The 26,043-nt window shown below is 33.5% G+C and overlaps 1 protein-coding gene across 1 annotated transcript in view; it reads right to left on the bottom strand.

Annotated features, from left to right (window-relative positions):
- The window catches only part of ERBB4 (erb-b2 receptor tyrosine kinase 4), a 1,149,310-nt gene that overhangs the window by 219,759 nt on the left and 903,508 nt on the right, over positions 1 to 26,043 (bottom strand). The window contains exon 17 of the mRNA XM_047868778.1: positions 2,813 to 2,945. Within this exon, the coding sequence (XP_047724734.1) occupies positions 2,813 to 2,945 (133 nt within the window). The remainder of the gene's footprint in view (positions 1 to 2,812; positions 2,946 to 26,043) is intronic.

The raw sequence follows: 26,043 nt of genomic DNA, 5'->3' as shown, positions 1-26,043 counted from the left end.
AAGTGCACTGTGACCCTCTGGCTTGGTTATTATTATGCTTCTGTGAACATAATGGTCTATTTCAATAGCTGAACAGAATCTTGAGTATAGGTAAGTGCAGTGAAAATCAACAAGAATTTGGAGAAGATGATAAAATTATCAATAAATTTAGGCTATGGTCTAAAAGTTTGACCACAAATATGCTTCTATTTCATTTTCAAATTTATATTTCAAAAAATGCATACAATTGTGTTCAAGTCACCTAAAATAAATCTCAGAATGAATTACAATTTTTTTTAAAAAAACTAGAAGAAGAATCTCCCTCAGAAAATGTCCTTTATTCGAATCCAACTCTGCTGTGCAGAATTTGTTCAGTAGATTTTGATACACACACTATATGTATATAATCAGGAACTTTAATAAATTATCTTTTTAAATCATATAAAAACTTATATAAAAACCATATGCAAGATTGGGGACTAAATTTTAGCACTATGGGCTATATGTATTTAAAACAGATGCTTTGGCACATAATATTGCCATAATTTCATGTTTTGAGAACTTCACTATTCTACCTGAAATGTTTAGTTTTCTGCAATTTTCTTAGATGTCACTTAAAATTTTTACAAACATATTTTTCCAGGCATTTGCGAATGATGTCTTTAAAAGAGGCATTGTTTCATTTGCATGCCAAGATGGCAAAAAGAGGGTCAAGTTTAAATTTGTAGGTTTGTATCTTAGTACTGCCACTCACAGGCTTAGAAAGCAATTTATCCCTCCTTGTCCCTCATTTCATACTCGTAACATAGATATGGCAATAATTACCTTCGAAGAGTGTCAAAAGATGAAATGGGGTATAACATAGCTGGAAAACTTTGGAATATTGCCTGCCGTATTGTAAGCTCTGAATCTGTCACTCTTCATGGGATAGGATCATGTCCCATTAACACTTTTTAATCACAGTATCTATCAAAGTATCAAGCTTACAGTGCATCTCAGTAAGTGTATGTTAAATAAAAACAAACATATTTTCTACTTTTATTCATGTAACAGAAGACAAGACAATCTGGAGCAAAACGATTTTGGAAAAGCATATTTACTCTAAGTACATTCCAACAATATATCATGCTTTAACAAGTTTTTCACATCTGAGACAGATTTCAAGCTTCAGTAGTTAAGGATTTGAGTTGATCCTCTTAAGAACTCCTCTTCTATTTAGATGGCAGAAAATCATAGTTATTTACTTCTCCTGAGAAAAAGATGGGACTTCTACAATTATCTAATTTAGTACTAACCAATAATTTTTTATAAAAATTAGAATCTGCTTATAAAACTAATCAGCATTTGCTTATTTAGTAATTAAACGCCAATTTAAAGGACATTCTTAGCACCATATTAAAAAAAAGAAAACACACAAAATAATTATTTTTGTAGCAATGAGACTTTTCTGCCTGTGGTTAAGGGACAGAACTCCTTTTCTATTTACTCAGTCACTTAAATAGCCACTGCTGTTCCAAGCCTTCAGTTCCTCTCCAACTCTAATTTACTTCACTCTTTAGAATTCTCTTTACAACTGCCCCAAGCTGGCCATGAGGGAGAATTCTACCTGCCTACAGCATCCTAGCTAAGCTGAAAATAAGCACAGCACAGGTGTTGTGTCCAAACTTGTATTCACGTGCAGGGTTGAAAATGATGAAGTTGATCTATTTGTAAATATCCAGCTCAAGTAAGAGTTATTACTATTTTTTCTCATGTATATAATTGACTACCTATCTTATGCTTAGCCATCTCTATTGAGGAGACAATCCATTTAAATTTTAGACACCTCCAATTCTTAGAAATTCTTTCCTCCGTGTAACTGTAGGTACTTGAACATTTCACACGATTCTATCTACTTTAAACTTCTAAAGAAAGAGAGCTAAATTTTATTTGCTACCAGTTTGCAAAATTTTTAAATGGATGTTCTCATTCCTGTCAGTATTAAGAGGAAAAGTCAGACTGTCACACTGACAATGAGCAAGAAAACAAACCAGGGAAGGCTAAGTCTCAGAACAGAATTGCTGTGAGCTGTTCAGACAGCCAGGGATGTGTATATCAGAAGAAAGAGGTAAGATGCAAGTTGAGAAGGAAATGGAAATGCATAGTTTTCTGTAATTGTTTTTCCCCTGTAACCTGTACAGTGAAAACTATCATGTTGTACACTAGAGAACTCAGTGTGGCAATATGAAAGAAATTATAATAATTTGTGGGTAATTTACATATTCACAACAACTAACACGCATAATATTAAATGATTCCCATAAATTGTGTGGTAAGGTCTGTGTGATTACAATACTAAGCTTCATCCTGTAAGCTCAGCTTTTTACTGCTAGTATAGTGGATCAGTGGCTACCAATTTAATGACCGTAATTAAAGCATAAATTGCTGGCCTATCTGGTTTTATTTTCAACCAGAAAAATTCTAACATTTTTCTAGTTCTTCTGAGACTTCATCCACCCAGATGTTTTCTGTTCTGCTACTGTAATATCCTAGAGCTTGCCTTTGGGATTCCTCTCCCAAAAGAAACAGATATGTCTTTTCAATAAGATCTGTCGTTCGAGAAGATAATAGTCTCACCCTTGGTATTTGTCCTCTTTAAGCCATGAAACTGCCGTGACTACTTTTACTATATACTCTGATTTTTCATCAACATTGCATAACATACTATGAACTATAAGCCCTTGGCAGGAAATTGAACAGCATTTCACTTGGATTAAAGAGCTGAGTATCATCTAAACCTTCTAAACCTAATGAAAAGCCCCAAACACATGCAGAGAAGAAATAAACACCTCACCTCTGTTTCCAGAAATCTTCTCAGGGCTCTTTTCTTTTTGATACTCTTCCTTCTAACATAAACTGCAAATGTTAGACCCACGATGACCAGGATGAAGAGCCCGCCGATGACTCCAGCTGCAATTAGAGGAGTTCTGCCAACCGAAGGAAACAGGAAAAAAACAAGTAAGAGGAGAGACAAGACAGAGGAAGAAAAAGAGTGGATGTAGGATACATTATCCCCATACCACAGATCTAGTCAGTTAGAAGAAAAACAAACAAAAAATTGCATTAAAGCTGTCACAAAATTTTTCTCATGACAAAAACTATTTCCGCTTTTTGTTTTGCTTTGTTTTTTAAATAAACCATGCACAAACAACTAATCTTTGGAGACGAGCAGCCACAGCATGCCATTTGACCAAAAAAAAAAAAAGAATATATATATATATATATATATATATATATATATATATATGTGTGTGTGTATGTGTGTGTGTGTGTATACATATACATATATATATTACACTTAGTAACAGAATGAAGAACATATGACAAAATATTGATATTTAAGCATTTTAAATTGTTTTAATTTTACTTGTATCTATAAATAAATGGAAATATATTTTAATAATGTTGTGGTATATAATATTATTTCCAAAATTTTTTCTAAAGTAGACTTTCTCAACAGTGGCACTATTGACATTTTAGGCTGGATACTTGTTTGTTATGGGGGACTGTCTCATGCATGTTAGGGTGTTTATCAACATCCTTGTCCCCCATCCACTAGATGCCAGTAGCACCCCCATCCTTCAGTCGACAATTTCACTAGATATTGTCAAATGTCTGCCCAAATCACCGCCTTTTGAGAACTACTGCTCCAACGCAAAAATGAGTGGTCTGGAAATATATGAACCCCACACCTCTGGAGCATGATGGTACTGATAAGAGAGATGTATTAACAAAAGTGCTGTTTCAAACTCTTGGAACTTTGATAAGATATAGAGCAGGAAAAAATGAAGAATTGAGTCAGATTGGTTTTCAGAGTTGTGGTAGGACAGAAGTAAATATTATTATCAAAAGCGTGCCTAAGCATCATATACCTACAAAAGAGGTCTACACATTAAGTATTACATTAAAATATATCACTAGTAAGATGAGATTAGAAGGGGTTAGAAGAGATCTCCTAGAGATTTTTCTTCTTAAAGTGTCTCTTTAATATATTGTTAGCTAAGATATAATTTTGAAACTGATCACTCATTGTTTTCTAACTTAATTTTTTTCCTTGCTTGAAAAGTAATATTTATGATCTTAACTGCTTGTTCTAGAGTAGTATCTATGAGCTTTCTGTGGTCATAGCCCTGAGATATATTAATTTCATTCATCACAGTAAATAGCCCAGAGTAAAACACATGGGTGTTACCTAATACATATTTGACCAAGAAGACATGATAGATAAGAAAAGTAAAAAAGAACTCCCTGAATGTCCATGCTTTCAATAGTAAACTTTTTTATGCCTTATGTTCCCATTTTTACAGGAATTTACCCTATACAGCTACATTCTTTTAGAAAAAAAAATTACTTGCTCTTGCAAAATAAACTTCTGTTCAAAGACACATCAAAAATAATGATAGCAGATGATCCTAAATAAAATTTTAAAATTTTAAGGAGCTCTTGAAAAAAATCTGTGTAACTTCTATAAATGAAGCCATGTCTTCTAAAGATTATGACTGCTATATTGCCGTATAAAACTACAGAAAAACCTTAAGAAGTATTTCATCCTAAAGGTTGTTTCCTGACAGCCGAAAGTACTATAGCATACTGGAATGTTGCTATAATTCAACTAGATTTTCCTAAATGGAATTTTATAAAGATATAAAAATCTATGCTGAGAAAATTAAACTGTAGTATGGACACAAACTCATCATTGTGATGTGTTTTGGCATGTGTAAGATCATATTTTTGAGCCTGGCAGTTAAATATGTATCTCAAGAAAACATTTTAAGATCTCAGTCCAAGGCATAATTTCTGGCTCAAGTGTTTCACATATCCCTGAAAAAGCCATTACTACACAAAGAGTTGTATTTTTGTTCCTTCAGCCCAATATTTTTATTACAAAGGATTTATGTATGACTGAGAATAGTGCCCAACATTTTGTTAGTTGTAGATTTGAACGAAACTCTAAACTTCTTCTGTTTATCTATTCTGCAAAAAATAAGTGGCATGAATTTATGAAAATGGATGTCAATATCACTGTAACAAAAAAATGTTCTATTTTGTTTTTGTTTTCCATTTTAAGAAGAATCACTTCTTTTTTATGTTTATTTATTTATTTTGAGAGAGAGAGAATGTGTGCAAACAGGAAAGGGGAAGAGAGACAGTGAGATAGAGAACCCCAAGTAAGCTCCACGCTGTCAGCACAGAGCCTGCGGAGCTCAATCTCACCAGCTGAAACCAAAAGTCTGACGCTTAATCCACTAAACCACTCATGTGCCCCAAGAAGAACCACTTAATAGAATAAAATGAGACCTCTGCCTCCATTGTTTTCATCTAATTTGGGTGGATATCAATTGTTGAGTCATCACTACTTAGCTTGGTCATGGCAATAAACATAAAACACCCAAAAACACAATAGACAATAATTTCTACGTTTTTCTCATTAGCATTTACATTCAATATTTCCCCAAAGAAGTTCCTTGGTTGATTTGCCTTTCTTTATCTTTTTTCTTTCTTACAACTCTGCAGGAATGGTAGATGTACAAGCTTGAAGAACTAGTTTCTATACCTTAAAATCTTACATAAATGTTTTGTTGGATATTTTAGGTGGCCAAATCCTTCATATTTTAGTAGAAGTTGCTCTTGAAAAATAAATCATAAACCACAAGTATGCAACTGGTCAAACTGAGAAGGGGGGATATTCTTTAAGACAACGTGCATGTTTCTTTAATAAGTGAATAGGAAAAAAAGATACCGTTTTGATTAAAAAGACTTACTGGTCATAACAACAAGATGTGAAATGCAATCTTGCAGTGAACCTTAGTTTTGACCACCATTTGTATGGACAGGTTTCAGATAACTTGAGAAGTTTTATTATGGGCTGATTAGGTAGCAGATGAGATAAAAATGTACTGCCATGTGAAGATATAGGCCATAGATTTAAAAGAGTGGGTTACAAACAGTAGAATCTCAATTAGAGAAATTGTGTGTGTGTGTGTGTGTGTGTGTGTAAAAATTTCTAGAAGAATATACAATAAGACACTAAACAGTTCTTGTCTTTGGATAGTATGATTATAGTGCTTTTATTTTTGCATTTTTACTAATGGGCATTTTAAAATTTGATACAATGTATTTTTCTTTGGATATATAAGTTTGTTAAATGTAACTAAAACACAGAAAAATAAATCATTGTCTAAAAGTTTTTTATAACAATGACCATATTTTTTCCTTTACTGTTTACTTTGTATTTTTTTCAATTAAGACTTAATTTTGCTATCCCCTGTCCACCTTTACAATGGAAGTACTTCTGCACATATTTCTAATCATTATCGTTTAATGTGTCTGAGACATTTCCCACTCACTATGTTTTGTACAATTAACATTATGTTTTGCCAGACCAAGCTAATCTGAAAAGTTAATATTATTTACACATTTCCTACTCCATGAAATTTTGATGAACCCAGATATTGTATGTAGGTATAGGATACATGCCCATTTTTGCCCTAAGAGTTAATCCTTCAACTCTTTATGAGAACCCTTTGGATAAAGAGGAAATAGCCATTTAAGTGGCTTTTCTTAAATTGCTGTATATCCCTCCTAGGTATAATGCTGGCTATTGCCAACTAACCTATATTTCTGAAAGACAGCATTTCCTTTCACATGTGAGTCAGAGCAACCTCTTAAAAGGCTGAGATATTACACTATTAACAAGATCATAAGGGTCAAACACCAAGGGACCTAAAATGTCCTGTCATCTGTTATCTATAACATGAGTATTGTTTGTTGTCATTTGCCTGTACATTAAAAAATGTATGGGACCCTTAAAGTAGAAGACATAGGACACTTCAAGTGCCAACTCCAAGCTTAGATTAAGAGAATGTAATCAGGGGTGCCTGGATGGTTCAGTCGGTTAAGCATCTGACTTCGGCTCAGGTCATGATCTCACAGTCTGTGGGTGCAAGTCCCACATTGGGCTCTGCGCTGCCAGCTCAGAACCTGGAGCCTGCTTTGGATTCTGCTGTGTCTTCCTCTCTCTCTGCCCCTCTCCTGCTCATTTTCTTCTCTGTTTTTCAAAAATAAATGTTAAATTAATTAAAAATAAATAAAAGGATGTAATAAAATGATAATTTACCTTATTCTGTGATTCGGAAATACTACAATGAAACAGATATTCCCCACTACTAATAGAGACTAATATAATAAAGATTTTTAGTCACAAATGAACTTGGCTTATTTATTTAAAAGCATATAATTTGGCTTTCATAATTTCATTTTGAATTTCAGAGACAACATAGTGTATTATATTCTATTGCCTTGAATGCAATTACCTGTCTTAGTTATCTATAAAAGAGTAGTGCCTCCCCAAACTATATTACTCACATAATAAGATATATTCTTATAATTTATTGCTATATTTGAACCACGCTAATCCTCACTGGAGTATATAAAATGTGAGAGAATATATGAAATTTGATTTTATAAACATCCAAACATTTTTCCTTCATTGATCTGTTTCTTTCCAGATCTAGTCAGAAAAAAATGTATTAAAGTCAATATAATTTATGATTAAAACTCAATGGCTCTCAAACTATTATACCATTTTTCATTTAATGTCAAGGGCAGGCCATCCTCCTAAAAATATACAGCCATATTTTTCTTTAAAATTGTATACTTAGTTAAACTGGTATTTTGCCTAATGTAGTCATTGCAAAGAATGCTAAATCTGTAAGATTCTTTCACAGGTATTTCACCAAATAAAAGGATTTCAATTTTATGATATAGGTTTCTTTTTTCTTTTTCTTGAATCCAGAATAATTTTCAATACAGATAAGGGAAACAACCCAAAGTTCTATCAAACACTGATGGTACAATTTGCAACTAACATTATGACTTTAAATCAGCGAGTACACTTTTAGAAACTTCTAAATTAAATTAAATAATTTGGAGATGGGTCTCAGGATTCATTGGATCAGACTTAGAGTGAATTCACTATTGATGGGCACTAAAGGCTAAATAGAATTTTTTTTTACATTTTTTTTAACGTTTATTTATTTTTGAGACAGAGAGAGACAGAGCATGAACAGGGGAGTGGCAGAGAGAGAGGGAGACACAGAATCTGAAACAGGCTCCAGGCTCTGAGCTGTCAGCACAGAGCCCGATGCGGGGCTGGAACTCACAGACCGTGAGATCATGACCTGAGCCGAAGTCGGACGCTTAACCGAGCAAGCCACCCAGGCGCCCCGAAATAGAATTTTTTTTTAATTTACATAGGAAATAAAAATAAACAAAAAACAACAGGCTAGTCAGATAATTTTAACAAGGCATTTTTGTATAATAAATTTTAAATAACATGGTAAAATAGTGTCTCTAACATTATTATTTTTTGTTTACCTTTCAAATCTGCATGATTCTTCCTTAGAGTGGCATATTGTGCTGGAAAGAGGCTTCACAGTCAGACCAATCTGAGTTTTAATTATGTGTCTGCCTCTAACTAGTTGTGAGTGTAGTTCTTCTATCAAATAACTCAGCTTAAGTACCCATAAATATATTCTTCACCTATGGTAATAAAAAATAGACACAGCAGGGAACTCTATAGTCTTTCTTACATTTCTGAGATCTTATGATTTTGCCTCTAGATCCTGCCAAATAAATGAAATTTAAAAATTAGATAAAATTTAAATAACGTACCCTTAAGCATTAGTGAATCATATGCCTCACTCTGGTCGGGACAATCCATATTTTGTATCAGTGTAAACATCAATAGTATCCCACTGATTCTCAAAAGCAACCTTGTGTGAGTGATAAATCCAGTATTTATCTTAACTGTAGCCCAATTTAGAGAAATTAGGGTACCTCAAGTTAACAAGTCTTTACATATAACAGCTAACAAGTCTTTATATATAACACACATATAAATGTGTCTGAGTGTATGCATTGTGTGTGTGTATACTTACACACATTCATACTAGAGAGTATTAATATTAACAGATTTACTTCTTAGGAAGGTAAATTAATTTTTGCCTGTAGTAATCATATATGTAACTTAAATGGATGCTGCATAAATTCGGGTCCGATGTTATGATTCTCTATAACCTTATATTTTCTTTAAAACATATAATTAGGTAGCTTTAGCTATTTTCTTTAAAAATACAATTACATAATATTGGCTATGATCAACTGTTCCCTGTCTTCCTTCTGCATATCTTCTAGTGGTCATCAGACAAAAGTGTGAGTCCACCATGTATCCTCAGCAATGTGCTCCATGTTTCCTAATTTGCTCTTGCTATAAGAAAAATATAGTTGATCAAAAATATGTTGACTCCTTAATTTAAAAAAAAAGTTGATTCTTTATTGACAAAAAATTCTTAGAATCAGTTGCCAACTAAGATAAGGAATACAACTTTGAAAATAACATTTTCAATATTTTATTAATTAGGTAAACAGTTTAAACATAGTAAAAGTTCTGCTCAAATAAGGGGGCCACGGAATTTGACTGCCATCAGGTATTCATGAGTTTTATAGTGCAAAGAATGTCACTAAAAATTCACTTCAGTTTCAATGGGAAATAATCTAATAGAAATGGAAATATTAAAGACATTTTATCCTGATAAAGAAAACATTCCTGTTTATGGAGGTAAATCAGAGATTTATTTGGTCCTTAAATTCAAAAAATAAATAAATAAATTGGCTATAAACATTTTTATTCTAATAATAGTTGTATATTTTAATTAAAAATGTATTTTCACATACATTGTATATTTTCATAATAACTATACAATGTAGATCTTATAAGCTTCATATAAGATATGAAGAAACAGACTCTGAGAAAAGTTAAGACACCTAGATGAGGTCAAACATAATAGTAATGCTAACATTCTACATATGGGACTCTGAAGTCCATTAATTTTTCAGCTATATTATGTTGTCTCATTTTCCAACGTTGATTCATTAGAATTGTTTTTTAAGGCAGATATACAATTCATCAGATTTTTCTTCAATATCTCTTTGAAAGTAGAGAATAGAAAAGGCATATAAATTCACTTAGGGGTTCCAACAGATTCTTTGATTTTATATTTAGTTATATCTTACTATTGTAATTTTTACTGGACTATCATTTTATCTGCATTGCTATGTTCATTGTGGTTTCTGTTTATGTCCTTATTGAAATTTATAAGTGATATTATTCTTTACTTAGATTCATTTTATTTTCTCATTGAGAAAACAGTTAAGAGGATTTCTTGGCTTAAAAAAACAAAACAAAACCTGGATTTCCTTTAAGAAAAGCGAAGACCAGCAGTATCTACCATTCTAGTAGTGTCTGTGCCTACTACAGTGATGCTCTCTGTGCAGTCTTCCCCAAAGAGGTTCAGACTTGAAACAAGAGACCTTGAAACACTAGGAAACATTGAAATTCCCCAGAAGACATTTTAAGTGTTACTGCCTAGGGCAAGAAGAGCCACATTAATGTTCTTTGCTTTGTCTTGTTTTGTTTCTTCTCCTGCAAACTGTGCTTATGGTGACCCAGAATTCCACCTGCTCTATAAATATGACACATCTTTTCTTTCTGAACAAATAAAAGTGATCTGGGTCAGACTCTGAGGCAGACATCAGTTGACAGTTACAGTTTTTACTTGATGAGACCTAGGGTATTACAGTATGTCTCTATCCTTTGATTAGGATTCTAGATTCCTCTTTTATATGTTAAATATTACCAGAAAAGTAAGTACTAAAGCAAATGAATCACAACATACTCTCCCTCTTCCTAAGCAAATTGACTTGTCTTCATGTGATAAGATCTTTTTTCCCAATATTAAAAAAAAATATATGAATGTTACAGATTATTCACTAAAATGGTGTTACAAAGTATTTCAGTAGAGATATCACCATTAAAGCAATATGTAAATATCACCTGGATTCTTTTATCTCTAGGATTAGTCTCTGAGAAAAATTTCTAATAGTTTCATGATAATTTCTTCCTTCTCTGTATTGGCAATGTTTATATCTATCTATGGGTTATTGTTTGCTTGTTATAACTTTTGAGAAAGTATGCATACTTGGTTTGATTTTGGGGACAGACATTCTCATGCTTAAGGACATTATTCTGAGGATATATATAATAATCTTTCAGCTTTATCGAGGTAAATTAGAAAAATACCTATGGATTTCTACAAATAAAGTGTTGAAAGGGAATTATACTAGAAATAATTTTATTTTAATAGGTCCTTTTTAGAGCTTAGGTGAATTTTTGGCACTTACATTTTTTTCATAGTTTTTACCTATTATACAATATCACCAATGTCTATATTAGTACAGCACTTTTATGATTATCTATAGATAGAATATAGAAATATGTTTACTGCCACAAGCAAAATATTGTAAACATTTCATTACCAAATATGTTATCCACTAAGTACTCTAACCTATTACTTATTCATTACATAGACATGGTAATCAGCAGAAATATGCCAAAGGATTAAAAAAATTGAGGATTTTTTACAACTTCAGTTATGTTTCCTATCAAAATTGTTTAACATGCTAAGGAATTTATTAGTTTTATAATAGAGCAGGTAATGGCATATAAAAACAACTATAAAGGAAAGGAGGGGGAGGGTAGGCACCATTCTATGTTCCCATATGTTAAGATTTTTCTTCACCTCGAAACCCCCATTCATTCTAGACTCTGTAACTGCAGATAACCTGTGTTGCTAACAGAGATTACATTCTATTAGTAAACTGCATCTATCTTTATCTATCAAAGCACCACACTGTACATTTGTGTCACGTTTATTGGGCACAATTACATAATACAGACTGAAACAGTTCCATTCTGGGGTGCCTGGGTGGCTCAGTTGGTAAAGCGTCTGCCTAGGGCTCAGGTCATGATCTCGTAGTTCCTGAGTTCCAGCCCCGCGTGGGGCTCTGTGCTGACAGCTCAGAGCCTGGAGCCTGCTTCTGATTCTGTCTCCCTGGCTCTCTGCCCCTCCTCCGTTTGCGCTCTCTGTCTCTCAAGAATAAATAAATGTTAAAAATAAATAAATAAAGTAGTCCCATTTTCAGAGGAGTCACAGACCAATTTTTTCTTTAAAGTTTATTTTGAAAGAGAGCACAAATGGAACAGAGAGAGAGAGAGAGAGAGAGAGAGAGAGAGAGAGAGGCAGAAGGGGCAGAGAGAGGGACAGAGGATCCCAAATGGACTTGTGCTGACAGCAGAGAGCCTAATGCAGGGCTCAACTCCCAAAGCCATGAATCATGACCTGAGCCAAAGTCAGACGCTTAAACAACTGAGGCACCCAGGTGCCCCACAAACCATTTTTTTAAGTAATGATTTGTCTTGTTCTCTCTATATATAATTTTGTACATGAAGCATCTTAAAAATATTTTGCATGTATTTTTTAGACATCCCAATTCTTACCTTAGACTAAAAACCTTTTTTTTTTTCTTTTTTTTTACATAAAACACTGGATGGGGTAAGGAAATGTCTTTCTTAAGACCTATTACTCCTTTTAATTTAGATGAAATGTTTTCTACCTTTTTTTGCCCTGCTGGCAGCCTTATTTCCCTCTCTGGGGATCTCCAAGTATTCCAGAGGAGTTGGCAGCCTTGAAAAATTCTTGACATTTGGATGGAGTGAGATGGGGGGGAGGGGCGGGGCACCGAGAATTTAAGAAACAGGTACAGTCCTGAGGAAGATGTCAGAATTTGGGACATCCATGTAGGGTCATTGAACATTTCGTGCATAATTAAAGAACAAAGATACTTTTACTAGGTGTTTTATGTGTGTTATGTCAAATAGTTCTTCCAACATAATGGATTGTGTGTGATGAATCTGAGGTAGGTTACATAACTTGCCAAAGGTCAAAAACATTCTAAGTGGATAATCAGGATTTGAATCTTGGCATGTTTTGCTCCAAAGCTTTGTCTGTTTCCATTCACAAATGATTATATGAGTTTATTACATCAATGGAACAGAATAGGTTTTCAGAAATAAACCCATGCATATATGGTCCATTAATTTATAACAAAGGAGCCAAGAATATAAAAAGGGAAAGGGAAGTCTCATCAATAAATAATGTGGGGAAAACGGGACAACCACATGCAAAAGAATGAAACTGGACCACTTTCTTACATTATATACAAAAAATAATTCTAAATACAATAGAAACTTGAATGTAAGAGACTTGAAACCACAAAACTCCTAGAAAACTAAACAAAACAAAAACAGGTGTCAACTCCTTGACTTGGGTCTTGACAGTGATATTTTGGATTTGACCCCAACAACAAATGCAACAAAAGCAAAAATCACCAATGGGTCTAAATCAAACTTAAAAGCTTCTACACAGCAAAGGAAACCACAGGGGAAAAAAGGAAAAGGCAACTTACTGAATAAGAGAAAATATTTACAAATCATAGCCGATAATGAGTTACAATCTAAAATATATCAAGAAAATGCAGCTACGTGGATGGAACTAGAGAGTATTAAGCTAAGCGAAATTAGTCAGAGAAAGACAAATATTATATGACTTCACTCATATGAGGACTTTAAGATACAAAACAGATTAACATAAGAGAAGGGAAGAAAAAATAATATAAAAACAGGGAGGGGGACAAAAACATAAGAGATTCTTAAATATGGAGAACAAACAGGGTTACTGGAGGGGTTGTGGGAGGGGGGATGGGCTAAATGGGTAAGGGGCATTAAGAAATCTACTACTGAAATCATTGTTGCACTATACACTAACAAAATTGGATGTAAACTAAAAAAATAAATTAATTAAATTAAAATTAAAAAATTAAAATTTAAAAATTAAAATTTAAATTTAAAAATTTAAAAATTAAATTTAAAATAAAAATTTAAAATACAAAAACTAAAAAAAAATTACTTTAGTGCCTGATTATCTTGCTCCTTGCTACTCAGAATTTTTCTATTAAGTGCAAGATGGCATTCTCAATTTCCTATGATTATTTTGTTGCCTAATATTAACCTTTATCATTTTAACAAAAGAAGGAGAACTACTTTTCTTGTTAATAAGAAAATTATTTTTTTTAAAAGGCTTGTGTTACTAGTTTTTTTTTTTTAATTTTTTTTTTAAACATTTATTTATTTTTGAGACAAAGAGAGACAGAGCATGAGCAGGGGAGGGTCAGAGAGAGAGGGAGACACAGAATCGGAAGCAGGCTCCAGGCTCTGAGCTGTCAGCCCAGAGCCCGACGCGGGGCTCGAACTCACGGACCTCGAGATTGTGACCTGAGCTGAAGTCGGCCGCTTAACCGAATGAATTACCAAATGAATCACTATCATTTGGTAATCTGTTGAAACTTGCATAAAAGATTTGGAAGCAAATGGACAGTAAAACATTATTTTGGTTAAAAAAAATAAATAAAATAAAATAAAATAAAATAAATAAAATAAAGTAAAATAAATGAAGAATTAATACAACTCAGTGCAAAAAAACCCAATTAAAAAACAGGCAGAGAGGGGTGTCTGAGTGGCTCAGTTGGTTAAGCATCCAACTCTTGATTTTGGCTCAGGTCATGATCTCATATTGAGATTGAGCCCCATATCAAGCTCTGTGCTGGGCATGGAGTCTGCTTAAGATTCTCTCTCTCCTTTTCCTTCTGTGCCTCCCCCACTTGTGTGTTCAGTCTCTCTCTCTCTCTCAAAAAGAAAACAAAAAGAAAAAAAGAAAAACAACAACAACAAAAACACTTCCTTACTTCTAAAAAGTAAATCAAGTGTTCCTGTTTAAAAAAAGGGGGGTGGGCAGAGAATTTAAATAGACTTTTTTCTAAGAAAAGATACAGAGGAGGCCAATAGGAACATGAAAAGATGTTCAACATCATTAATCTTCAGGGAAATGCCAATTAAAACCACAATGAGATATCATGTGACACCAGTTAGAATGACAATTATCAAAAATACAAGAAATAAAAAAGCAATTTCACTTCTGGATATTTATCCCCCAAAAATGAAAAAAAAAAATCAAAAATATATATGCACCCCCAGGTTTATTGCAGCATTACTTACAGTATCCAAGATACAGAAACATTGTAAATGTCCATCAACAGATGAATGGATATAGAAGATGTGGTATACATATATAATGGAATATTATTCAGCTATAAAAAGGATTAAATCTTGCCATTTACAACAACTGGATGGACCTTGAAAGAATTACACAGAATGAACTAAGACAGAGAAAGACAAATACCACATAATCCATTTACATGTTGATTCTAAAACTAAAACAAACAAACAAACAACACAAAACAAGCTTACAGATATAGAAAACAAATTGATAATTACCAGGGGCAGAAGGTTGGGGGAAGCAAAATGGGTAAAGGGTTAGGAGTCAAAGGTATAAACTTACAGTTATAAAATAAATAGATATGGGGATGTAATGCACAGCATGATGACTACAGTTACTAATACTGTATTGCATATTTGAAAGTTGTTAAAAGAGTAAATCTTAAAAGATTTCATCATAAGAAACAATTTGGTAACTATATATGGTGACTGATATTAACTAGACCTATAGCAGTGATCATTTTGCAGTAATATAAATATCAAATCATTATGTTGTACACTGGAAACTAAATAATGCTTTATATCAATTCTATCTCAAAAATGTTAAATGTTTAGAAAGAATAGTTTACAGTTTTATCCTTTTAAATAAGGAGTAATAGATTTATAAAATGTAGTATTTTAAAATTTCACATACTTGAAAAATAAACGTAAGATCACCCACACAAAATAGGTTACAGAGATTGTTCTGGCAACAGGTTGAAAGGTAGATAAGAGTGAAAAAGAAGATGTTTTCAAGACTAGTTAGGTGACTATTTTAATAGTTCTCATCAGTGGCAATGAGGGGCAGAGTAGGGAAGTATAGAAGACAAGACAGAAAAGTATCACAGCAGTAGATATTATAAAAAGTACAAACTCAACAATGATAAGACACAAAGGAGGAGTCCCACTCTTAAGTGAGTAGGCTGATGATGCCATTCACAGACATGAGAAAATCAGGAGAAAGACAACATTTGGAAGGGAGTAGTATTGAGTTCTTCTGGATCTATGGATTTGAGATGCTGAAGGGTATACATTTCTGTATCTGGGACACTAGGTGGCTCATTCGGTTGAACATCCAACTCTTGATTTCGGCTCAGGACATGATCTCACAGTTGGTGAGATTGAGCCATGCATGGGGTTCTGTGCTGTCAGTTTGGAGCCTGCTTGGGATTCTCTCTCCCCCTCTCTTTCTGCCCCTCCCTTACTTGTACTCTCTCTCCTCAAATAAATAAATAAACTTAAAAAAAATTCTGTATCCACTTATTTCTCCTCTAATTTCAAGATAGATTTTATTAATTAATTAATTAATTAATTTCAAGTGTTGATTTTATTAATATCTTTACCTTTTTAATTAAAGACAGTCACAGATACCATAATGTCTTTTTCTTTGGATTTTTCCAATAATTTATTTTTTCTCTGGGAATACTAAACATGCAAAGGATAACATGCATGATTCAAGAGAATTTTTTCTTTTCTTTTTTCCTTTTTTTTCTGAGAGACTGTTATTTAACATTGATTTCTCTCATTAAGGTGGATTCTGCTGTTTCAACCTAGTTTTGTTCATATATTTTTACTAACCTTTTGAGACCAATCATTTGTAGGAAAAATACAGTTTTAAAATATTTAATGCATTTAAGGGGCGCCTGGGTGGCTCAGTCGGTTGAGTGTCCGAATTCAACTCAGATCATGATCTTGCGGTCTTTGGGTCAGAGCCTCGCGTCGGGCTCTGTGCTGACAGCTCAAAGCCTGGAGGCTTTGAATTCTGTGTCTCCCTCTCTCTAACCCTTCCCGACTCACGCTTTGCCTCTCTCTCTGAAAAATAAATAAATATTAAAAAATTGTTTATGGGTGCCCGGGTGGCTCAGTCGTTAGGCGTCCGACTTGGGCTCAGAGCATGATCTCATGGTTTGTGGGTTCAAGCCCCACATGGGGGTCTGTGCTGACAGCTCAGAGAGTGGAGCCTGCTTCAGATTCTGTATTTCCCTCTCTCTCTGCCCTTCCCCTGCTCGTGCTCTGTCTCTCTCTCCCTGTCAAAAATAAGCAAACATTAAAAAAAATAAAATAAAAACATTGTTTACAAACTATTTAATGCATTGAAATATCCTGTTCATACTGTTGAATATGAACACCTTTGCCTTGGGTAACACGGGCTGGATGGAGTCAGATGCCTTTGTAAACCTATATGGACACCTTTGTTAATTTTGAGCCTTACTGGCATTCCTTTTTAGAGAATTTAAAGTTTGGCATTAAAAATTAAAACTTAAAGAAAATTATTTAATTGAAAAGTATAGTTAAATATAACTATTCTGAAAGAGGCCAGTTCATAATTTTTAAGATTTGGTAATGTCCATAACAACCTTATGTTTCAGATATAAAGTACTAAGTGCTAATAAACGGCTTCAATCTTATTGCCATGTCTGTGACACAATTCATTCAATTTTGCTGTTATATTTACAATAGTATTTCTCCTTAGCACTCTGTGTCTCATTTGTACATTCCCAGACTAAATGTGATTTCATTATTTATAATTATTCCTCTTGGATTATTTTTATTTCTAGGTAAATTATAAGCCCCATAAGGTTAGTAACCATTATTTCTACTTTTTTTTATTGCTCTACACCTTTTAATAACATTCCCTAAAAAATTCTCAACAGTCATCATTAAATTAATCAAACTGCAAATGAGATATTTAGGTGATAGTATATTTAAGACAAATGAAATTGCTCCACTTGATGAGATTTTTTAGTATTTGATGAGACTTTTTAGTATTTGGGACAATTGTGAAAATAGCAAAATGTTTTTTGCATTTATCTCCTAAATAATTATCTATAATCGTACATTTCACTTACAATCTCTTGATTCTTGAACTAATTGCCATTACATTTTTATTCTCTACCTCTCCATGAAATCAGCTCTTGTCAAAGTTACCAATGGTTTCCTTACTGTTAAATCAGAGTCATTTCTTAGACCTAATCTTAGGTCTTAAGACCTAATCACTTAATAACGTTTCATATGAGTGATCATGTCCCCTTTCTTAAAACACTTGAATTCCATCACACCACTTTTCCCTAGTTTCTCTTGATCTGTCTGGCCAGTCCTTTCCAGTCCCTTTTGCTTCTTCATCCTTACCTCTCTGACCTCTAAATGCGTAAGGGTCCCAGGACTTAAATATTGGGTTTCTTCTCTTCTCCACTTACACATTTACTTCATAGTGATATCACCTATCTATTTATGTAATGATAAGCAATTTTATATCTTCAGTCTAGACCCCTCCTTTGAATTCATGTACAGTTGACCTTTGGACAATGCAGGGGTTAGGAATGCTCACTTCCTCTGCACTGTCAAACATCCATGTATAACTTGACTCCCCAAAAACTTGACTACTAATATCTTCCTGTTGACCAGAAGCCATACCAACATAAACAGTCAATTAACACATATTTTTGTGTTATGTATTATATACCATATTCTTATACAGTAAGCTGAAGAAAATTGTTAAAAAAAACGTAAGGAAGAGAGAATACATTTATAGTACTCTACTATACAAAAATATCCACATATAAGTAGACTTGCACAGTGCAAACTCATGTTGTTCAAGGATCAATTGTGCATTCAATTGCCTACTTGCCAATACCACTTAGATATTTAATTTCTCAGCTTTAGCCACTCCAAAATAAACTTCATTCCAACACCCCCTTTCCCCCAAAAAAGCATTTCCTACTTCTCCCCGATTCTCTATTTTGGCAAATGGTAAGTTTATCTTTCTATTTTCCTCCACATTCCACATATTAAAGCTGGCAAAAAATTAGATTCTTGCTCATTTACTACTCTTTTCTTCTTTCCTTAAATATAATCTATCGTTTTGAGGATGAATATTCATTTATTTTTAATCTATAACATTTACTGCTAACATATCCCATAGCATATACTGATTTCTAGTATAATTTACTTTATTTAGGAGTTCTAGAATTAAGTTGTCCTTTTGAGGGTTTTATTAGCATGAGCAATGTATAACTTTCAAATAACTTTAGGAAGGGAAATAGCTATGTGCACATATTCAGAGCTTAAAGGTAAAATAATGGCATTTCTATTTTTAACAGTACAAATATAAGTTTTTTAAGTGCTGAAATTATGTCACAGACATCTTTATATTTCTTTGGGGACTAGTTTATTGTGTCTTAAAAAGAAGCACTGAATAAATGATTATTACAAAAATACATAATTAAATGAATAGCTTACTTATATATTTACATACTTTTTATGTTAAATCAACTCTTTAAAAGAACATACATTTTCAACAGTTTCAGAGCTTCCTATATATTTTTAAGCTTAAAAAAAACACAATTCTAAAAGATTTCTAATGAAAAGAAAATGGGAAGAGTTATTTATTTAGTGCTCCTCTGATTGAAGCAGATACATGTTTAATATTTGCTTATTCCTGATTTCAAAGTTGTTTGCAAAATGGCATTTTCTCCAAAAAATGGTAAAAATGAATCCTCAGACCAGTTGTTATTCTTATTTGCTTGTTGCACCCCTCACCACTCTACATCAAAGCCCCTGGTTGACTAATCCAACTGTCATTCCTAACCCCCTGGTCCCTAGCACCTTCTAATCTAGTGATTTTTTTAAAAAAATATTTTTAACGTTTATTTATTTTCGAGACAGAGAGAGACAGAGCATGAACAGGGGAGGAGCAGAGAGAGAGAGGGAGACACAGAATCTGAAACAGGCTCCAGGCTCTGAGCTGTCAGCACAGAGCCCAACGCGGAGCTCGAACTCACGGACAGTGGGATCATGACCTGAGCCGAAGTCGGACGCTTAACCGACCAAGCCACCCAGGCGCCCCTAATCTAGTGATTTTTAAAAAGCTACATAACTTCCATATTCTCACGGCATCTTGGTGTGAATACATAACTAATTTCTCTTCAATGGGAGGAAAGCAGAAGTCGGCTAACAGAACTCTGAGATAGAACAGGTACAATTGATGGAACCTGTCCCTCCACTTCTGTCTGTGAATGTAGTGTTTATTTTGCTGTCTTGCTACCAAAACAGAAAGATAAGAACATGACATTGACTATAGCCCTCATGTTACTGATCCATGTAGTCAATGATGACACCCCCCCTCACTTCTAGGCTTCTGTTTTATTTATTCTTACTTATTTTAGTTTTGCTATTATTACTATTTTTAAGACTTCTGTATTTTAAAGAATATCAGAATAATTTAAAGAATAGTGTTGAAACCACTATTGTCAGGCTTTATTTTGCTTGTAGTCAAGTAAGGTCCTAAACAAAAAAGGAACTATGTCCAGATATTCCAAGTTTTCCTTCTTTTCTTGCATTGAACTGTTAAAAACATTATCCCAAGATAATCAAATTAAACAAAAATTAACATTTTTATTATTGAGAGACAGAGAGAGTGTGAGCAGGGGAGGGGCAGAGAGAGAGGGAGACACAGAATCTGAAGCAGGTTCCAGGCTCTGAGCTGTCAGCAAGAGCCGGAAGCGGAGCTCAAACTCAAAAACCATGAGATCATGACCTGAACCGAAGTCGGACGCTTAACCGACTGAGCCACCCAGGTGCCCCTCAAGATAATCAAATTTTTAAAAACAACAGATGAAACAAATGTCCTTTCCTTTCCAAATAACAGTTAATAACCCTTGTTTCTAGTATGTCTGCTTAATTAACCTAGCTTCCTACTTATTCATTATGCTGTACCTACATCAGTCTTGACTGACACTTTTAGGGGGATGCAAAATGTCCTATACTTTTACAAGTAAACATTAAGTAGAAGCTTGTAAAGCTTCCTCAAGAATGTAGTTTCTGAACTGTGTTGTAATAAAGAGCGCAGCCCGTTCACTGTCCTATTTTTAAGTAATGATAAAGTTCAAAAGTAGTAAAATGTTTTTCCAACTTACATATAAATCTCAAGTAAATATACGGGAAGATTAATAAAGAGAACATGAAGAAAATACATTTTTTCATTAGCATTTAACTTGGGAAAACTCTAATATCTGATTTTTCTAATTTCTGGGTCCATAGTACATTGGAAGTAATCCAAGGGGGAGAAATGAGAGGGTGGGGCTGTTCCTATCTCTTTAAAAATACTACACAGGGGACTTGGAGAAAAGACAAATCTTTTGCAAAAATGTTTGGTCATTGCACCCCACTTTAATGTTTTTAGCATAGAACGAACCACTCTTCTATTCTAAGGGGAGTTTTGTTGTGACTGAGTTCACAGAAATGCATTTTAAAGCATCTAATAACAATGTTTAGCAATATAGCTCCTTTGTAAACTTATATAAATGCCCAATCCCTAATTAGAACACATTTATAATTATGGGGAAACCCATTTTTTTCCTAAAGCCATTGTGGAGATGTTATAAACTTGCAGATGTTCTGAATACAGATTTAGAGCCCATATATATATATACACACATATATATATATTTAAAACAACAATGAAATAATATAATAGCAAAAAAATCTTACACTTACACTTCACCTGCAATTTCTTTAACATGTAAAAGAAATCACTATGACTATGGCAAACAAACACATCTACATGAACCAGATTCTCTTCCTAGCCAGAATATTAATTTTTAAAATGTGTTTAAACACATTTTAAACATATTGCTGTTATTGAAATTATGTATAGTATTAACAGTAGGTCATATTTGATGCTATGTATTTCTTTGGACAGCCAGGAGAGGATATATCAAAATCTCTTTATTTTGCATATGGTCATTATGGAAATAATCTAAAAGTAGTATGGATTAGACATATCAATTTTAAATTTCCTGACCGATGCATTTCTATTAACTTTCTTCTTGGTCTTTTCCTTTTTCAGACTAAATATCTTTATGTTTCCATCTGAGATACTACCCAAGCAAATGGCTTAACTTTACTTATAATCATACCATCCACGTTCATGCAAATTTTCAGTTTTTCTTAGGGCAAATAGAAAGAACAAGAGATAGCAGTAAATAGTCCCTAACTTCATTCTCTGACAGTGAGTTGATTATTGGAAAACACTATCATCTCCTCTTGAGTACATTTTGGGATTACTGAATATAGTAGTACTTTAGCGGTTGACAAACTAGTCAAAACAAACAAAACGATCTAAAGAACACAACTGTAAGTTTAAGATGGTATACAACAGGCACGAACTTGTAAAATTCATGCCAGTTATTCATTATATCAAGTAATGATAGTAAATAAGGAGAGCAAGAGCACAAGAGAGGGAGAAAGGGAGAGAAAAAAAAAAAAAGAGAGAAGCCCTTTGAAGCAATATAGTCTTAGTATTTTTTTAAAAAGTTTAAACATTACTATGACTTACTAAGTCATAGTTTTTGTTAATGTTTTATTTATTTATTATTTCAAACCTATTAAATTACTAAAATATTAAAGATCTATTCATGTATATCTGAACATCTGGGATTACCTACAATCAATTAGGAAATCAACAAACTTTTAAAAAAGGTTAAACTTCCTTATCTATTAAGTAAGTCCTCTCTAGAACATGATTGATGGCACCATAAAGAAAACAAATGTGGAGCACCTGGGTGGTGCTCAAGTCATTATCTCATGGATTAATGAGTTCGAGCCCCACATCAGGCTCTCTGCTGTCAGCATAGAGCCCTCTTCAGATCCTGTCTCCCTCACTCTCTGCCCCTCCCATGCTTGTATGCGCACTCTCTCTCAAAAGTAAATAAACATTAAAAAGAAAGAAAGATGGGGTGCCTGCATCACTCAGTGTCTGACTGAGCATCTGACTATGGCTCAGGTCATGATCTCATGGTTGGTGAGTTCGAGCCCCGTGCCTAGCTCTGAGCTGACTGCTTGGAGCCTGGAGTCTGTTTCGGATTCTGTGTCTCCCGCTCTTTGCCTTACTCTGCTCATGCTCTGTCTCTCTCCCTCTCAAAAATAAATGAACATGAAAAAAAAATTAAAAAAAGAAAGAAAACAATAAACTTATTAGAAGAAATTTCTAAATCATTAATTTCTTGGCAACTTTTGGTCAAAGACTTTCAGCCACGCTTTAATGGAACTCAACTGATTTTAGATAAATATAAAAATGATTTGCTATAGGGGCCTCTGTGTGACTCAGTTGGTTAAGCTTCCGACTCTTGGTTTCCTGAGTTTTAGCTCCACATCAGGCTCTGGGCTGACAGTGCAGAGCCTGGTTAAGATTCTCTCTCTCTCCCTCTCTCTGCCCCTCCCCCACCTTGCGCTGTCTCTGTCTCTTTCAAAACAAATAAATTTTAAAAAATGCTTTGCTATAAATTATATATGTGTATGTATATATACACACACACACACACACACACACACATATATATATATATAATTAAAATGAGACTGTAATTCAAATGTTTTCTAATTCAAATGTTTAGTTCCATAATTTTTAATGTGTTGCTTATCTGGCTTTTTGAACCATGTTTAGCAAATTTGAATGATAAAATTGAATAGTCCCATGTACTTTACTTGACATCTCTCTAAATATACTTTATATAATGTCAGATACACACACATACATGCTATTTTCTAATTTGTAAAAATCATAAAATTAGGAATCGCTTATCTTTAAATACAGGATCAGTAGTAAATCAATGCTAAGGAAAATAATGCAACCATTAAAAGGAGTTATAGCTCTTGATGTAGAAAGCTGTCTAGAATATATCAGTAAGGGAGTCGAGTAACCTTATGAGCAATGTGTGGATTCTGTTGCCATACAAAACCTTTATTACTGTAAATAGGTATTAGTACATGGATAAAGACGTGGAAGAATAAACATACATATACACACACATACATCTATATTTAAACACGGGGAATGTTTTTTTTGTAATTTTAAATTGTATTTTAAAATACATTGAAGACAATAATTAATATTAAAGAAAAACAGGAAGAAGAAAAAAAGGGAAAAAAACTGAATTATAGCTGGTGAGTTTTAACCAATAAGATGGTGAATTCTACCTTTACTTGCTTTAGATTTGAAACAGGCATATAGTTCACATGGCTAAAACAAGAATCACTGCTTGAAGATAGATTTAATTACATCAGAACAATCAGACTCACAGATATTTTATTTGTAAGAGACTATTTATCATAATTCCTTACTTAAGAGCATTTCAAAAGCATGAAATAGGAAAAACATTTCCGTATAATTTCCTGATATATTAATGTTCTGTACCTGCACGATTGCACACACACATACAAAATTGATGATGTTTGTTGTAATGATGTAATTTGGAGTAATTGTTATATATCAGCATATTGAAATTATCACTACAGATATTGAAATATTTTAATTTCTCAGAACACATACAGGATGCTGTTAGATTCTGATTAAATATTTAACAGTCTTCTAATTTAATGAGTCTAGAGTCTCTGATAGCAAACCACAACCTGTTATTTTCCATGCAAAAATAAAAGAGGGTGACCTTCAGTTGAATACATGTAAAGCAACACATTGCAAATTATTGATGACTTGAGGATTAGTATCAGGATAGTTTGAATGCAAAAATTAGCACAGCTTCTATTTGAAACTAATATCCCAACCCTTTACACATGCACACACACTAAACACTATCTTCCTTTTTGGCAAGATGAATTTATAGCTTCATAGAGAATATTGAACGGAAACTCCCTCAGCCTTTGCCCATCTATCTGCATCCTTCTCCATCCTGTATTTATTCTCCTAATGGTTGCAGGGTTTTGATCTCCAAGTGTAGTCCTTTCACATTTCCTTTGTCCCTAATGCTAGCTTCTTCAGGAAAATGCTATGATTGATGATCTCTTCTCTCTCCTGTATCTCTAGCCTTTCACTCTCTACAGGGCCTTCCCAAACAGACTCAAATTTCATCCATCTTCAAACTATTTTTCTCTTAATAATATTGCCTCTCTAACTATTTCCCTCTCTCCTTTCCTTCACATGTAAATTTCCCATGAGATATCAACACTTGACTAAATTTCCACAATTTTAATTCACTTTGACTCTACGTCTACATATGGAGAGGCTTCCATATCTCTATGTTAAAATTTCCCATTTAGCATCGCTTGGATCTGTAAAAATCACCCCAAATTTAGCACAACCAAAAACAAATTCATGTTGAGTTTAGTACCCTTCCACTTGTGCCACCTCAACATTCATTTTAGTTTGCAAGCCAGAATAATTAATAATAATTTCTTCCCTTAATTACTTCATATCCATTTAATCACCAGGCCCAGTAATTAATTTTAAACTCTAAATATTTGTTGAGACTTCCCACTTCTCTCCATCTTTATCCAGCTTCCTGGTTTCCCAATTCCCTGCTTATTCACTGCCAATAGTCTCAACCACCCATTCCCATTCATTGTACTAGCTATATATATATATATATATATATATATATATATATGTATACGTATATACATATACATATATACATATATATGTATACATGTATGTATACATATATGTATGTATACATATATACATATATATGTATACACACACACACACACATATATATATATATATATATCAATATATATATATCAATAACTGTACCGCCTCCAGAATCTTTATTTCAAGTATTCTACTTGCACATTTTCAGCTTCTCTCTTTTCCGTATGCCTACACTGGTATCCCTACATCAACAATGCGTGATAATGCTGGGAACTACAGCCATTGACCCTACCGTGTTTTCATTGTACATCAATCTCCCTTATAAACCAATTTCTCTCATTATGCAACTCAGTTTTTGTTACCTTTTGCTGTTGTCATTTATTTTCATATATCCTTAACACACTGGTCTCTACTTTCTGTCTTAAGTACTCACCTGGCAAAACTTCAATCCTGGGTAAACCCAATTTCCAAGTACCCATGCTTAAATTGGAACCATCATACCATAGCTGAATTAAACATAACAATGCTAACTGGAATCACTGTAATCTATAACCAGAAATCTCAAGTGGACCATCAGCACTCCCAG

Source organism: Prionailurus viverrinus, chromosome C1 (genome assembly GCF_022837055.1).
Source record: "Prionailurus viverrinus isolate Anna chromosome C1, UM_Priviv_1.0, whole genome shotgun sequence".
In the NCBI taxonomy this organism is placed as follows: Eukaryota; Metazoa; Chordata; class Mammalia; order Carnivora; family Felidae; genus Prionailurus; species Prionailurus viverrinus.
This window is presented reverse-complemented; position numbering and strand designations above follow the sequence as displayed.